The sequence below is a fragment of the Dipteris shenzhenensis genome, chromosome 4 (genome assembly GCF_047967505.1).
Source record: "Dipteris shenzhenensis isolate YYH24624 ecotype China chromosome 4, Dip_SZ_1.0, whole genome shotgun sequence".
Classification (NCBI taxonomy): domain Eukaryota; kingdom Viridiplantae; phylum Streptophyta; class Polypodiopsida; order Gleicheniales; family Dipteridaceae; genus Dipteris; species Dipteris shenzhenensis.
This window is the reverse complement of record NC_141599.1, coordinates 11,655,267-11,670,861: the sequence shown is the minus strand read 5'-3', so window position 1 is coordinate 11,670,861 and position 15,595 is coordinate 11,655,267. Positions and strand designations below refer to the sequence as shown.

At 45.9% G+C, this 15,595-nt stretch overlaps 1 protein-coding gene across 2 annotated transcripts in view; it reads left to right on the top strand.

Annotated features, from left to right (window-relative positions):
- LOC147902461 (Calcineurin-like metallo-phosphoesterase superfamily protein) overlaps window positions 1-15,595 on the top strand; it is a 73,005-nt gene that overhangs the window by 56,891 nt on the left and 519 nt on the right. Inside the window, exons 4-13 of one of the 2 annotated variants that reach the window (XM_087373513.1) lie at window positions 9,129-9,273; window positions 9,399-9,495; window positions 13,806-13,865; window positions 13,947-14,050; window positions 14,434-14,471; window positions 14,587-14,644; window positions 14,740-14,814; window positions 14,919-15,067; window positions 15,166-15,221; window positions 15,348-15,423. In XM_087373513.1, coding sequence (XP_087229639.1) covers window positions 9,129-9,273; window positions 9,399-9,495; window positions 13,806-13,865; window positions 13,947-14,050; window positions 14,434-14,471; window positions 14,587-14,644; window positions 14,740-14,814; window positions 14,919-15,067; window positions 15,166-15,221; window positions 15,348-15,423 — 858 coding nt within the window. Of the gene's footprint in view, window positions 1-9,128; window positions 9,274-9,398; window positions 9,496-13,805; window positions 13,866-13,946; window positions 14,051-14,433; window positions 14,472-14,586; window positions 14,645-14,739; window positions 14,815-14,918; window positions 15,068-15,165; window positions 15,424-15,595 lie in introns of both variants that reach the window. The other variant, XM_087373512.1, reaches the window with a different exon arrangement.

Below are 15,595 nucleotides of genomic sequence, written 5' to 3'. Positions count from 1 at the left end.
CTGTGTGTCATGGATGATGTCGGTAAGATGGGGCCGTAACCGCAAACTCAAGACCTTGGCGAGGATCTTGTATGCGGTATCAAGTAGAGTGATCGGCCTCCACTGTCGGATATCTGACCTATCTCCCTCTTTCGGGATCAAACAAATCCACCCTCTGCTCATGGACTGAGGGAGAAGGCCTGTGTCAAAAATCTCCTGGCAAGCTAACCAAAAAGGGATGGAGATAATCTCCTAGAAGTTTCGAAAGAAGGCCAGAGTCAAGCCATCCTCACCCGGGCACTTCTGGGTCGGGAGAGCCTTGAGGGCTTCCCAGAGCTTTTCATCTGTGAAAGGTTCCTCAAGTCTGCTGCATAAGTCCTGCGAGACTACTGTCGGAACGTGATCCCAAACTAGCTCTCGTGCCACAAGACTAGCTGGGGTCATCCTCTCCGTCTGAAAGAGCTGGCTGTAAAATCCGGTGGTCATCTCAAGAATCTCCTGCGGGTCAATGTGCATGATACCTTGCGAGTCTCGGAGACGATGTAGCTGTGTGCCTGTCGATCGGGGCCCAGTGGTCTGAAAGAACTGCTTTGTCATCTTGTCCCCTTGCTGCACCCAATGGGCCCGGGATGAGTGATAGGAGAACTCAGCCCGCTGCAGCTCTGTGTCCTGAAGCTCAAGACGAGCGCTCTTAAATTTTTCACTAAGCCACTGAGAAGTTAGGTCCTGCTCCCTGAGCCTCTCAATGGAGGCGAGGTCTCTCCTCAAAGCCCGCTCACGCTCCTGAAGGGTCCTCCTCCGCCTAAGGGCGTGAACCTGCAGCTCCTCACTGCTCCTCTGAATCGCATCGGCCACCCATGCAGCCCAACCCTCACACGGTGCAATCTTTGACTGCTCCCAAATCCCTGCCATGACCTGTTCGATCTCCTTGTCCTGCAAGAGGTCCTCTGGAATGCGGACCCCCTTTTGAGGGAGACCTCGACGGGGATGATCCAAGTGAAGTACCACTGGAGAGTGGTCTGACATCGTGGTACTTGCCAGAATCTCGGTAAATCGGCCTCCTCTGTGTAGTGCCCAGTCCCCAACATAGAAGCGGTCTAATCTCTCTAGCAATCCATCGTGTCTCCTTTGTCCAAAGGAGAAGAGAAGGCTGCTAGGAGTCTTGCTGAACTTTGGCTCCCTCCACGGGTCTCTACCACTGATCATGAAAATGAACTGCTCCCAGGTGCTACACTCTACTGCTGGCATCGCAGAGAACGAGGCGCCACCCTGCTTGTCTTCCTCAAACTCCAGGTTGTTGAAGTTACCTCCAACAATCCAGGAGTCAACGTTCGGAATATACTCTGACAGCCTCCTCCAAAAGGTCGGGCGGTGCTGTCTACACGCTGGGGCATACACATTCAGGATCCCAATCCTGGACTCACTCGTCCGAACTCCTATCCAAACTGCCCGTCCTGGAATGAGCTTGCCTTGATCGTAGACCTCTGAAGCCAAAGTCTGTGAGACTGAGATACAGACTCCTCCGCTCCGTCCTACTGCGTGGGACCACACCTCTGGACGGCGTCGTCTGATGTCTGCGGCTGAAAACATGTGCTCCTGAATCATAAGGATGTCCACTGCCCGCCCTACCACTGTATCAAGTACTGCGGCTGGCTATGAATATGGTCGTGGAGCCCGTATACAGCTCATGAGGAAGGGGGAGTCGGGAACAAGGCTCTCTTGTGAGTGGGTGCCTATCCTAAAAAGACTGTCTTGTGTGATTTTGACGGGGGTTTAGAGAGTGAGTAGTGAGTGTCTGTGCATCGCCGTACTAGGGTGGATACCGGCTCAATACCGATCTTCCGTACGCACTTCATCATGAAGGAGGCTTCCACCCCAAACAGCTCCGCGCACTTTTGGAGGGGCCAGAAGTGTGCATGCTCCACCTTTGCCTCCAGCGGCAATCTGATATATCGCCAAACCACACACCAACTCCTCACGCGTGAAGCTCAACTGAAAGTTCACCTTTGCGCCATGGGCGTACCAAAGATCTAGTCCATGGTCCCATTTACTTGTCCATCATGAGTGTAATCTGGTTACCCAAAATAGCATCGAACACCTCCGGGGACCACTTATCCAACCCCGTGGAGGCAAACGGAAATCTCCAGACGGGGTGTGTCTGAGATCCCACTGCACTGATCAAACCCCCCTCCACTCGCATCTGCTCCAAAATGGGCAAGCCTCCGTGGGCGGCCAGCCAGAAGAAGTAGGATATCTTCCTCGGCCGCAAACTGGACCATAATCGCGTCCAAAACTTGTAACGGACATCCTGGGGCACTCTCTGGGTCACCCAATGTCGCTCCCTCGAGAGGGTCCACCTCGAAGAGTCCATTTGAAGCCTCTTGCCAATCCGTGTGGTGTAGGAAAAGAAGGGCATCTTGTCCATCTGCTCGGCAAGGCCGTCCGTGGAGGGCCAAAACCACTCTTCCGGATCCCATTGGGCCTCCCTCAAGGGTCTACCCTCCACCACCGGAGGCGCCATCTTGGGACATCTTGCTCTGAGATACTGGGAGGGTCAATGTGCCACTCCTTTCCCAAATGTCCCACCACTCTGATTATCTGCCAGTGAATCCCATTAAGACTCCCATCCATCTCAGGGTCTCTCTCAGTGAGCGGATGAAGTAGGCCTTCAGGTCCTACACGGAAGAAGCCGAGGTGCGTGTTGCCTCGTTGCATCATCATCCTCAAACGGACACCAGTCCGAGAAAACTGCCCCAACCAGATGGTGTTCGTCCAAACGCGAAGTCCCTCCTACCAGGAATCAGGGATGGCTAGGTCAATCTCTCTCATCCGCTGCCATGCCCCTCGCAGATGCGCTATAGCGCCAAGCCTCGCCTCTGTCTCCATGGGTAATCTCCTTCATCAGCCAAAAGACCCGGTTGGACCACTATCCCACTGTGCCCAACCAATGTGCATCTGTTGTCTGAGCATACACCCCTCCTGATCATCTCGGATCTCTGGGTGCCACATAAGGGGCTGACGCTCAAACTCCTCTCTGCATCTGGGCGGAGCACGAATGAGACCCCCTGCTAGTCTTTGCTAGACCTTGTGAAGGTTCCTTATCAAGGGGGAAGCCTTCCTTGTAAGGGGGGCCTCTGAGAAGATCCACCTGTGTGAAGGCTGCCATTGTCCTCCGGTGCATGGGATGTTCCTGAGAAGCCCTCTCTGTAAGAGGAGCTTCCAAGGCTCTGCACCTGGGGTGAGGCCGCGAACAACCAACTTGCCCAGAAGGGCTCTGCTTTGCATCTCCGGATCTATGATACCCAAGCCTCCCAATGCCTGCGACACGATCACCGTCTGCCAAGCGACCCGGGCTCTAGTATTCCGCGTGCCGTCCAATTCTGCCCAGAGGAAGTTTCGAACCAACCATCGGAGCTTGTTTGCACTGAGTTCCAACTTTGGATTTCCACGTCGTATCGTCGTATATTTGGGCATACTTAATTGCTTCCTCAAAGGTATTGGGAGAATTTCTTTTCACCTCAACCTTATAAGTGTCTTTGAGACATCTCACGAAACCCCTTATCTTCTGGAATTCATCAATTACTTTCAGCTTAAGAACTGCCTCCCTATAGTTCGCTATATACTGGACTAGAGTGTTTTTACCCATAGTGCAATTGTCCCAAGCCTCCCATGCTCTCTCAACTTGATTAGGAGGAGTTGGCGATTTTTCCATAGGAGTTACCGATTGATAATCGGCTAACTTGGTTATGGCTTCAGCTAGGATTTTCAAAGTACTATAGTTCCTAACTTTATTTCCATATTTTGTGTTTGAGTTTCAAGTTTAGAGAATACCGTATACGGAATTCCATAATCACCGTAATCTATGTCTTCCATCTCCACGTTATCCTCCTGAGTTTCATTTTGTACTTCCTCATGTATTTCCTCTCCAGCTATAGCTTTTCCTTTTCTAGCCCTTTCCTCGCTCTCCCTAACCATTTCATCCCTTTCTAGAGTTGTCATTTTGAAAAATGCGTATTTTTCCAAAAATTATAAAGCAAAAGCTTTATCGAGAGAAAAATATGATTGCTACTTCCTTGGGATTTGTTCGATGGCCTTGGATTTGTCCACGCAAGTTATAATTCTTCAATCCTGCTCTTGAACTTCTTGACTTGATCTTCAATCCTCGTCTTTGAATTTGGAGGGGCTAAAATGATTTGGAGTGCCTTGGAGAGAAAGAGGTAAGCAGGGGAAAAGAAAAGAGAAAAGGCTTTTGGACTTAGAATTTCAGAGGGGTAGAAATGTATGTGATGATGTGGCTTTTTTCCCAAAGGTTTTTAAACTTGGGATGACGTGGCTCCAGCCTCCTTTGCATCTCTGTGTATATAGATCGATGCGCACATCTGTAGAGATATCGCCAATCACCTTGGGAGTCGGAAGCCTCTCAAGCCTCTATCAAGCCTTTGAGAGTTGGAGATTAAAAATCTACTGGCCATTCATCTTGCGTTGCTACTCTTCTCACAGATTGTTGTCTCACCTTGCCGCGGAATCTACTTCACGCTTGCAGATTTGCCAAGAACTCAGCAAGGAAGATCGCATGTCCGAACTTCAAGCTAGTGATCACAATGTTCGGCTGTTGTTCTCCGAATGGACCTCTCGCAGCGGTGTTTATCCTTGCACTCTTCTTTGAAAGGGTTGCAGACATTAAGTGCCGATCCTTGAAGCTGCTGGACAGCTCGTTCGTCAAGTTCGCCCTGTCAAAAAGTTCCCCACGCTTCTGCTGCGCCACTATCAGACAGAAGCAAGCGAGCCTCTGTGGGTGCTAAATTCTCACACCAGCATGGAAGTCAGCACTATCAAAGCTTCGGAATATACAAACAGCACAGACGTTGGCAAAGTTCGTGCCTCCCGACAGCCCGCACTCATCAATCCGTTCTACAAAAGCTATTGATTTGCTAACTAATCTCTCGTAGTTCCCACGGAACTTCCACGCTCTGATACCATTGTTATGGTTTCTAAACCGGGCTCTCTTCTCTGTTCACCACCGAGCCATGGCTTCTAGAGTCCTCTCTCTACCGCAAGACCTCCCCGCCTTCTTGCTTGATGAGGCTCTCTCTAGAAACCCCCCTGAACCCAATGCTTGCCAAGTGGTCTCATGCCTTGGTGCCATGTGTCCCATAAGGGACCTTACCATTCTAGCCCTCTCATAGAGCCCATTGGCACCTCTTCATTAATGTCTAGGCCTAGGCATAACCCTAGACCCAAACCCTTTAGGCCTCATAGTATGCAAGCATCGTCGAGCCCTCTAGTTTCCCACCTGACCATAATCACACCACACGGTTCTAGGATCATGGCTGACGTAACACCGATGACCACAGACTTACTGACGAGCAAGTGGGTCTCTGACAACGTTCAGATTGAAAGTTGAGGGCTATAAATTAGTGGCAGCTTGAGTTTGTTTTCCTACCTTGACTTATACTAATATAAGTCTTATTTTAAGGGAAGGAGAATGTTACATCCATGACTAGACGTAACGCATGTATAGGGTTCGGTAAATGCTAGGCTAGGTTGGCAGGATCTAGGATTAGATCTGGGGTCAGCATAGGTCTAATCCGATGTTAGGACTAACCTAGAGATAGGGTCTAATCCGGGACTAACCTAGAGATAGACCTAAGCTAGCGATGGAGAGGTTTGGGTCACTAGGAGTGAGCTAGCCTGCTATATTTGGCAGTGGAGTGCTAGCCAAGTCAGGGTAAGCCAAATTAGGCTGAGGTTTGAGCATAAAGCAAGGGATGCTTGCTTGAAAGTAGGCTATAGCTAAGAATATGGCTAAAGCCAATAAAGCAGGATACCTAGCCTGTAAGTACAGGCTACCTAGCCAGGCTACCTAGCCTATAAGTATAGGCTAGGGGCTTACTTGTGGGGGTCCTGAGGATGAGTTCCTCAGTGACCAGGACCTGCTGGCCAGAGAGCAGCAGCTAGGGGAAAGTGGTATGGGACTCAAGGCTGGACCTTGAGGCTGGCTGGCTCTCTCCAGGTGGTTCAGACCTCTAGCTTGGGGTTGGCTCGGATGAGCCTACGGCTGGGAGGTGAGCTGCTAGCGCCAACCCTTATGGTTTGAGTCTAGGGTGGATGCCTTGACCTGGATGGGTTGCTTGCAAGCTTGGGCTGTGTTCTGATTAGGGTTTCTGGTTATGGAGCTGGCGTGGATACCCCACCAGGGTCTAGGGTTGACCAGACCTGGCGAGGTTGTTACAATGAACATATGTTATTGAACCAAACGTTCGAGATGTCTCACTGTTGGCTCGACTCCCTTCCATACTTCCTCTTTGTCATACCTTTGAGTGCACAGGTGGGTGAGCGGTTAACTATAATATGGATGCCATTGCTTTTGCAGAGTTCAACAAACTCTTGTGACAAGTACTTTCTACAATTGTAACTTCTGAAATGCTCTTTCTTAGTAATTGAGCTTCAACGATTGTCTTCAAGGCCTTGAATATTTCAGAAGTCTTAGATTTCTTGTGCATGGACTTTTCTGGTGTAATCATCAATGCAAGTAACAAAATAGTTGTTTCCTTCCTATGGTGGTGTGTCTAGCATCCATCTTGCAATATCCTTATGAACTTAATATAAAATATAATGCACCATGTTTACCTGGTTCCTCCTTTGGTAGGAAATAGTTTCTTGTACTGCTTGCCATACAGAGAACATATTGAACCTGAAGTCCCGACATGAGAATGGAAGAAGGTGAACCTGTTTTAGAACACTTGACACAGATCTGTATTCTCAAAGATACAATCATGCAGATTGGCTCACCACTGGAAGATGCAGGTTTGAAGAGCACATTCTTATAATTTAACCTCCTTTATATGAGGATATCAAGGTTGCAGTTATTGGTGGAGAAAACAAATTACGTCAAAAGCAGTTACTGCACTTCTGGTCCAAGAAGAACCCAGAAGAAATGGGCCCGATGGAAGCAATGTACCCAGAGACTTAATGTCTAAGACAAAGTTCAAAAGCAAGGATAAGCTTTTTCATAGTTTACACAATCAAGAGTCAAATCCTAAGGGACATGGCCATCAGTATAAAGGTAACAAAAGTAAACCTAATCAACAGTACCGACAGCACAACAATCATAATGATCAGTACAAGTCAAAGATGGTATACTATAACTGTCCAAAAGGAGATCCTATTGCAAGAGATTGCAGATCAAAGCCAGAAGGCAACTAGCAAGGTATCATGCCAAAGAAGCAATATGCAGATGTATTAGAGGCAATGGACAACAGTCCAGTGCAGCAAGAGCAACGTGTTACTATAGCATGCATGGCCTTTTCAGATGAATTGCTGGAGGAAATAACTCAAGAAGAAACGCTATTTTCTGATAAGAGAATGTATTATATGTTGGAGTACTAGGGTCACCTCCCCACTTGTGAGCCCCCACATGATGAGGACATGGGGAAGTATGATGTACATCCTAGGATGGGAAAAAGGGAGCTGCCATGTGGGCAGCAGGTTGGCTGCCACATGGGTAGAACACAGATCTTGTTGGATTAGTTTTAAGGGCACCCTCAAGGACCTCCTTTTGCAGCATCAAGGGCTGGCAGAGGCCCTGGAGATGGGCATGTATGGTGGCTAGTGCAAGCCCTAGTACGGGTAGGAAATGTACCAGTAGCAGGACAGTACATCAGGTAGGTCAGAAGGACAGCAGTTACAGGTCGACAGGACAGCAAGACTGGTTGCCAGGTACAGCAGGTACTGTGTCAAGTACAAGGGCCTGGAGAAGCTGAACAATGGGGCCTCCATATAGGGGTGGATGCTCCCAATCTGGCCGACCCTGCAGACAAGATGACAGTATGTACTGGGCCGACCAAGTCTGTCACCTCTCTGCTCAGCCGATCTGTCCTGTAGCCTATATAAGCTCCTGTTTGAGGCGCCTGTCTGCTGGAGACCTTACCTGCGGTCTTGGTATTCTCATCAAAACACTGAGAGAATTATTGGCTAGCTTGCTTGCAGGTTGTATAGATGGTCCTATTTATAGGCCTGGAGCAGCAAAAACAGGGTCAGAAAACAGGTCGGCAGACCTGCTTGCATTCCATTGAAGCCCTTTTCTAAAGGCATGCAGGAGAAGAATAGAGTGCCTTCTCTTCGCGTCTATACCTCAGTCTTGTTCAGTCTTCCTTGACTGTATTTTGCCCAGCTTTTTGCTCGATGCTTGTGGCTTCACCCTGAAGCAGTTCAGCCAGTCTTTGGAGACCTAAACTGAGCATATTTTGGAAGTACCTTTGCTGCTCTATTTCTCTGTTTCATTTACAGTGTGTGGGTTCAGATTTGCTGTTGTGTATTGGAGAGAGTTATTATCATTATCCACAGTGCACAGGTTCTTACTTCAGCAATTTTGACAAGCCCAGCATGCAGCAGCCTGTGGCCTTGGGAAGGCCATGACCTGAGTAGACTGTTGGGGCAGTTTAGTCGTAGCCATATATCCCACATTGGAGCAGTTCTTGGGCAGTGTCTAGCCAACTATGTTGAGATCCCTCACCAGATAAGAATGAGGATTTGAGCACAGGAAGTGTGTCTTCAGATAGTGTTTCAGTCTCATGAGAGAAGCTCCTCAGCCTGCGTAGTACACTTACAATGAAGCCAGCTTGGAGTCATCTGTGTGCCATGTTGGAGCAGGGCATGTAACAAAGCTATTTTGATGATTATTTTATGCAACTTGTCGGAAGGGGTGTACTATTCTCAATTTATGGATTATTCTCATGTTCAGTAAGCTTGGCAGTACAATCTTCCACCTCTGAGAATGCAATTGAATTTATTATGCATGCACTGTTATTCTATTTTAATTGTTAAAACTGGAGAAGTTAAAAGAATCTGAAGGGATGTTTCATTATCACAACCCAATGGGGTGTCGTATGTGATTAGCTGTCTTTGGTTCCACTCTTTCATCCCTGGTTGTTACAATTATCTCACATTTAAGCATTTACTTCAGTTAGTCAGACGAGCAAGCTTGGGAAGTAGTTGGTAGTTCCCAACCATTTTTCATAACAATGGATGTTGCGGGTTAAACTCTTTGTTCCCCTTCCAATGTTTAAATCCATGCCTTGCTTTTTGTTTTGTAAATGCATTGTGTTCCTTCTACTACAGAGAAAATGACTCTATGATGGCTTTGACAGATATAATGATTCTCTGTCTAGATTTCAACATATCTTTGATCAGTCGCAAAGGGGTGCAAAAGCCAGGCTCTCAAGGATTCCTTTTCATTTTCTTTCTGGGAATCATGACTTGGGTTATGCAGGGCTTCAATCTGAAAGGCCAGAGGTATTTAATCAATTGACTGAGATGTGCTTTTATGGGAGTACAATGCCTGTTTTAAAGCATGCATGTGGTGCTTTTTTGTTTGTATTTATGATTGAAACAAAGGAAATAATTCTACTGGGTGGCAGATTGTTGAACGCCATAAAAGGGCATTTGGGGAGATAGAGCGTGCACACAAAATCGGTGCTGTTAATTTTGTCTTTGTGGATGCCCAAGCACTTGATGGTAATGGTTTCCTACCACCTCGGTTCGTCAAATCAAGCAAAGCCTCTACTTCTGTTCCACAGTCTTTGGTTATGAGTTATGCACAGTGATCTGCCAATGACATCTCCTCACTTAGTATATTATGTCTCAAAATTCAGGGTTTCTGCATTGATGACGTTTAGATACATTTTCTACTTGTAAAAGTGGTGGTAAATGAAAATACTAATGGGTAGGTCTTACATGGATGGAGCTTGCCATCTTAGATATCAGAGGCTTTTTGAAAGTTTCAATAGCATGTAAGGGACATGCAAATTTAGCATAGAGAATGTTATGATGATTTTGACAGAAACAGCATCGTGAATCAAGCTAATCTTACATGGCTATCCAAGTTGTATTGCTATGTCCATGATAGGTAGAAAGTAAGGGTAACATTGAAAGTTGAGATGAATGCATAAAGCACACCTAAGCATGAAAATCATTCCCTTGTCTTGTTAATGCCATGGATTCATGCAGATCCTTAGAAGATGTTATATTACTAACTAACATATAGGTTTAAGGAGGCTTACTCTTTGTGGGAAATATTGTAATGCTGAAGGCAATGGCCAATGTATTAAGTAGTAGGAGGGTTATGGGCAATTTTTCCTTCTGAGGTTATTTCCCCTACCACATCTAGTGGTTGAGTGAGTTTAACTTACACTAGGGTTTACCTAGGGTTTTGTCAAGTTGACAGCCCCTTTGTATGCTTATTCTTGCAACTTCAATTCGGAATTTCTCCACGTCCATCTCCACTTCTCATATTTGGTATAGACCAGGTTCCCCTTGCTCCCCTGCACGTCCCATGCTTGCCCAAGCATCCATCAAAGACAACTTCTATCGTGAGGATTTTGGATTTCATCGCAAAGAACCTCAGTTCCCAGCCCGTTTTTGATCAGCCGCCTGCATTTTCTGCATTAGGGCAGGTCTTGGAGCTAGTCTAGATCAGGCCAAGAGAATGAGTACCCTGCAAATATTTGAAAACATGCTTCACAGCACACCAATGCTGTCTCTTTGGGACATGCATATACCTGCTCAACTGGGATACACTGAACTAAATATCCGGACGGGTATTGCAGAGATAAATAAGGCATCCTGCAGCCTGGCTGGATACAACAACATCAAAAGGCTCACTTGCATCCTGCATGGAGAGCCTCAACCTTAGCTCCATGGGAGTTGAAATTGGCTTGCAGTCCTGAAAATTGAACCTTTGTAACAGTCCTTGAATGTTTTTTGACTGTTTGAGCATAACGCCTTCATCTATTTGCATAAATTCAATGCCCAATAGTGTAAAAGCCCCAAGCCCCAGATTAGACATGTCAAAATCAGTTCTTGAATTCTGCAATTTTCTCTTCATTTGTGCCTGTGAGCAGCGTATCATCCACATATAGGATGGCATCAACAATTCCTTTTTGCCCTTGACATAAAGGGTACTCTTAGTTGGACTATCTGTAGACCCTGATTGGTAAAAAATGTATGAGTTTCCTCATACCAAGTCAGTGGGCCGTGTTTCAGCCCATAAAGTTCCTTATGGAGTCTACATACTTTATGTTCCTGATCAGGCATCTGGAAACCAACATGCTGACTCACATACGCTTCGTCCTGCAAGTCCCCATTGAGAAAGGTTATTTTAGTATCCAATTGATAAACTTTCCAACCAAAATAAGCAGCCAACAAAACAACACTCCTTGATGGTGGTCATCTTGGACATGGGGGCAAAAGTTTCATCATAATCTGTCCCCTTCAGCTGAGAATAGACCTTGGCAACCAACCTTGCCTTGTACCTGTCATGGTATTGTTAGATCTTCTTTTGATCTCGTACACCCAATTTGTCTCAATAATTTTCTTCCCTATGGGCAAGTCCACCAGTTTCCGTGTATTGTTCTTCATGATAGAATCCTTTTAACTGGGCCTTCACCAATGGTCATTGTCTTGAGCATCCTGAAAATTGCCTGGTTCATTTGTATCATGCAATGAGCGCATCCAAGCTGAGTCAAGAAAGATTGTTTCCCCTGACCCTCTTGAGCCATCCCTTGTCCTATTGGAGAGAAGGGCTGAAAGTCTGCTGTCTTAGAGAGTTTGCAACAGCCATCTAGGGACCGTTCTAGGTTCTTGTACATCGATAGATGACACTGATTTGAGTATATACTAGGAAGACCAGGACACCAGATGTCTAGCACACCCCTAAGGATTGAATGGAGTCTGACTAATTTCGAAAACAGACACATTGACATGTGTAAAAATTTGAGATATCATGTTAATTAGTAGTTATAAGTGATCTTCGGCTTGGGGTCCCAATGGGAATCTCAGCAGGTCGCAAATCTACTATTGTTGGCCTTGTTGCCTTGCTTAGTACAATGAACCCATGGGTGGTCTATGATGTTGCATTGAGATTGCTTCGTAAGGTGAGTGAGGTTGGGGGTCCTATGATCAGCCTTCTCCACGTTTGGCATAACTAGCGTATGGGCTCAGCCTCCCATGCAGTGCGACGTCCACTTTGTGTGGGTTCACGCGTGAAGAGGATATCTGTCATTGCCTATCGGTGGGGTCCTTTTTTGGTTGCAGGCTCGTAACTATGCTCGGTTATCTTTGATATAGAGAAGGCAACACACCATTGTGTTGGGTGATCAATGATTTGACTCATGTCTAGGAACCCCGTGGGCAAACTGTCCATGATATCATCTCTCTATTGTATAACATAGATGTTGGAATATGGGGCTTTATGAGCCCTTGTGTGTGGTCCTACCCCCCCTCGTGGCACCTAGCAAAATGTATATGGTTAATGGGAATCGAAAGGCTTGAAGGCCCTGGGCGCACACAATCAACATGTGGCAAAGAACCTTGGGGACTAATCCCATAGGCAGTTGTGAACATTGGTGGACCTTGGATATAAAGAAGGGAAGAACCCCTCCCCTTCATCCCAGCCAGCTCTTTGTGGATGAGGGGAAGGCATTGCATGGCTATGGGGCAGGATTGGAACCCTCACACCCAGAGCATTAATTGACACATGGTGGATTATGCTGCTTTTTCTGGCATGGTGTCAGAGCCAGGTTTTTGGGCCTGCAGACAGATTTGTTCACATGGATCTTTGGCAGCGCACTGTGTGAAGGACTCTGCAATTAACTGTTTGTTCGTGGCGGCTGATGTTGGACCTGGTTGAGAGAGTAACTGCGCATGCACTTGGGAAGTGACGACCCATGCGCGTGACTGCAGTTTGTATGCCGAGGTGGCAGCAACTGGCTACTCTGTGGACAGGGCAAGGCAACTGCACAATCGCGGGAAGTGGCAGCCTGTGTATACTTCTACAGTGCCTGTCTAGGCTTTGACGGCAGTGCTGAGTATTATGTGGATTTGGCGGCGACCTGACTCTGATTAATGATCACATGTTGTTGACTGTGTGACCTTTCCTGTGTGGTACATGATTGACTGGGTGGCCATGGCTCTGGTGAAACATGATTACGGTCAGTGTTGATTGGCTGATCTGTTCCTTAGTGGATGTTCAGCGTTGGTTGGTGCGTTCTTGGTCTAGTTGTCAACTCATGGTGCTTGGACAATGGGGGGGGTGGTTGTTGGAATATGGGACCTTGGGGGCCCTTGTGGTTGGTCCTAACCCCCCTCGTGGCACCTAGAAAAATGTATGTGGTTAATGGAAATTGAAAGGCTTGAAGGCCCTTGGCATGTGCAATTGACACATGGTAAAGAACCCTGGGGACTAATCCAATAGGCAGTTGTGAACATTGGTGGACCTTGGATATAAAGAAGGAAGAAACCCTCCCCTCATCCCAGCTGGCTCTTTGTCGATGAGGGGGAGGCACTGCGTCGTTATGGGGCATGGGGGTTGGGACCCACCCCCGCACCTGGCGCATCCTGATTGACACATGACGGATTATGCTGCCTTTTCTGACAATAGACTACATAGTCCTAAACTCACATGGTGCCGTGTTGTGTGATGGGATTCCCATACTACTGACCTACATTTCTGCAAGGAAAATGGAACGATAACAGTTGATGATACAGCTTTCATTTCCCTGCCAGTTGGAGGCTCTTGACGGCTAACATAAAAAATTCGTGTCTAGTAACCTATCCTTTGTTGATTTGAAATGTGAAGCAATGTCCTCATCCTTGGAATTTTAAACAGAAATTCCATCATTCTATCCCCGTAGACATTATGTCCTTGTTTAATTGCACCTATCTCCATGCTGATTGGGCTTTCTCATTTTTTAAAATCAGTACTCCCTAAGCATAAAGTCTCTCCTGTATTTTTGATAGGTTCAACACATGTTTCTTCTCTTACACAGGTGATAATACACATGTGAGGACCAACAGCGCCTGGGGTTTTATTCAAAATCTTTCCTCGGGTATTCTAAAAATAAGCCACATCATTCTGTTTTCCTTTCTGTATGTCTTTTCGTGTATAACACTGTACGAATGTGTCATAGAAATCTATAGCACTCATCCGAAAGTGCTGTTGAGTCATATACCACTGTACAGGCCTGATGACACTCCTTGTGGGATTCTTCGTTCTTCACGACTGATCAATCAGGTACAGGTTTTCTTTCATTCCCGGAGGTCTCCTCTCTGGTAAACTTTGTAGCAAGTTAGCCTTTCTGTTTGGACTTACCTTCTTAATCTGTGAAACACTTGTTATCCTAGGAAATATGAACTACAATGAGTTTTGTAAATAGGAGGCAATCAGGATACCATTTGAAAATTAAAGTTGGATGTTATTTAGAAGATTCTTTCTTTCGTTTTTTCCCCTGCCATGTTATGGGTCAAAGACGTAGATGTACTGTGTAACTCTGCCTTTTCAATATCATTATTTTGGAATTTCAAGTTTTCTTTGTATATTTAGCTTAATTTTGCAACATAGTAGCACTAACTAGGGGCATCTACTTGACTATTTTTACTGGTGGTCTTTGCAAACAGAGGATTTCGTGGTCTAGTTCAGGATTTCATAAAATAGTGTAAGCTTCAAGTCTCTTTTTGGTTCAAGTCTCCCCTCTATTCACGATGAGCTGGCTTTCATGGTAAGGCTGCCAATGAAATGCCTTATCTTGTTAATTTTATTGGCATATGTAGGTACCAGAACTATCTCTCAGAAGAGACAACAGTAAGGCTGTTAGATCTCCTGAAGCCGGTTAGTGCATTCGAGCTCCATTCTAAGCTTCCATTCTAAGCTTGTTCTCTCTCTTTCTCAAATGTCTAACAACTGCAAGACTTTTTTTGCTCCAGGTTTTAGTCCTTTCAGGACATGACCATGATCAATGCACTGTGAAGCATCGGACATCAGCAGTATCCGTTTTAGAGGTGTGATCTTAGTGTATTTCCTGTTTGCAATTTCTTTTGTCCTGATATTTAAGTAAATCTTGTTTCTTAATTCTTACGGTTTTTTGTCTTATGATATGTTGTAGCATACTGTAGGAAGCTTTAGTTGGCAGAACGGCAATCTCTATCCATCTTTCTTGCTGCTGACAGTTAGGCAACAGCCTTCTAAAAATGAAGAAGGCATTATGTCCTCCCGATTGTGCTTTCTTCCTTACCAAACTTTCATATATATTTGGTAAGATCTAGTTTCAATGTGAGAGGCTGCATATAATTCATATGCTGTCCATATATGGTTCCACAGAACTAAGTAGAGCTCCTCGACTGTTTTTGCAGGTATGCAATATTATTTGTGATTTCCATTGTCATTCTCTTAACCTGGCCCTCTCAAGGTATAGACTGGGAGCATTTGTATCACAAGCTTTCATGGAGCATATCAAATATGATAAGCAGAAAACGTGGCAGCATGAAAGAAAAAGAAGATTCCAATTATGAGTATGAAATGGTCTGGGATGCAGAAGGTTCGATGCATCTGATCAGGAAAGCGGCAGTACAAGCTGAGAACAAGTTTGGTGGTGATGAAGCTGCTGCCAGGTTAGATTTCATCTCTTGAATTATTCTTTCCACATGGTAGTGGAAGCTTGGATGCCTGTTGTATAACCTTTGCTACACTCAGCGTATGTTGACAGACAAAGACGGTATATTGTTCAGTGTTGTCGAACTCTGAGATCAGCACATAGTTGAAAACATTGCTTTGCCAATTTTG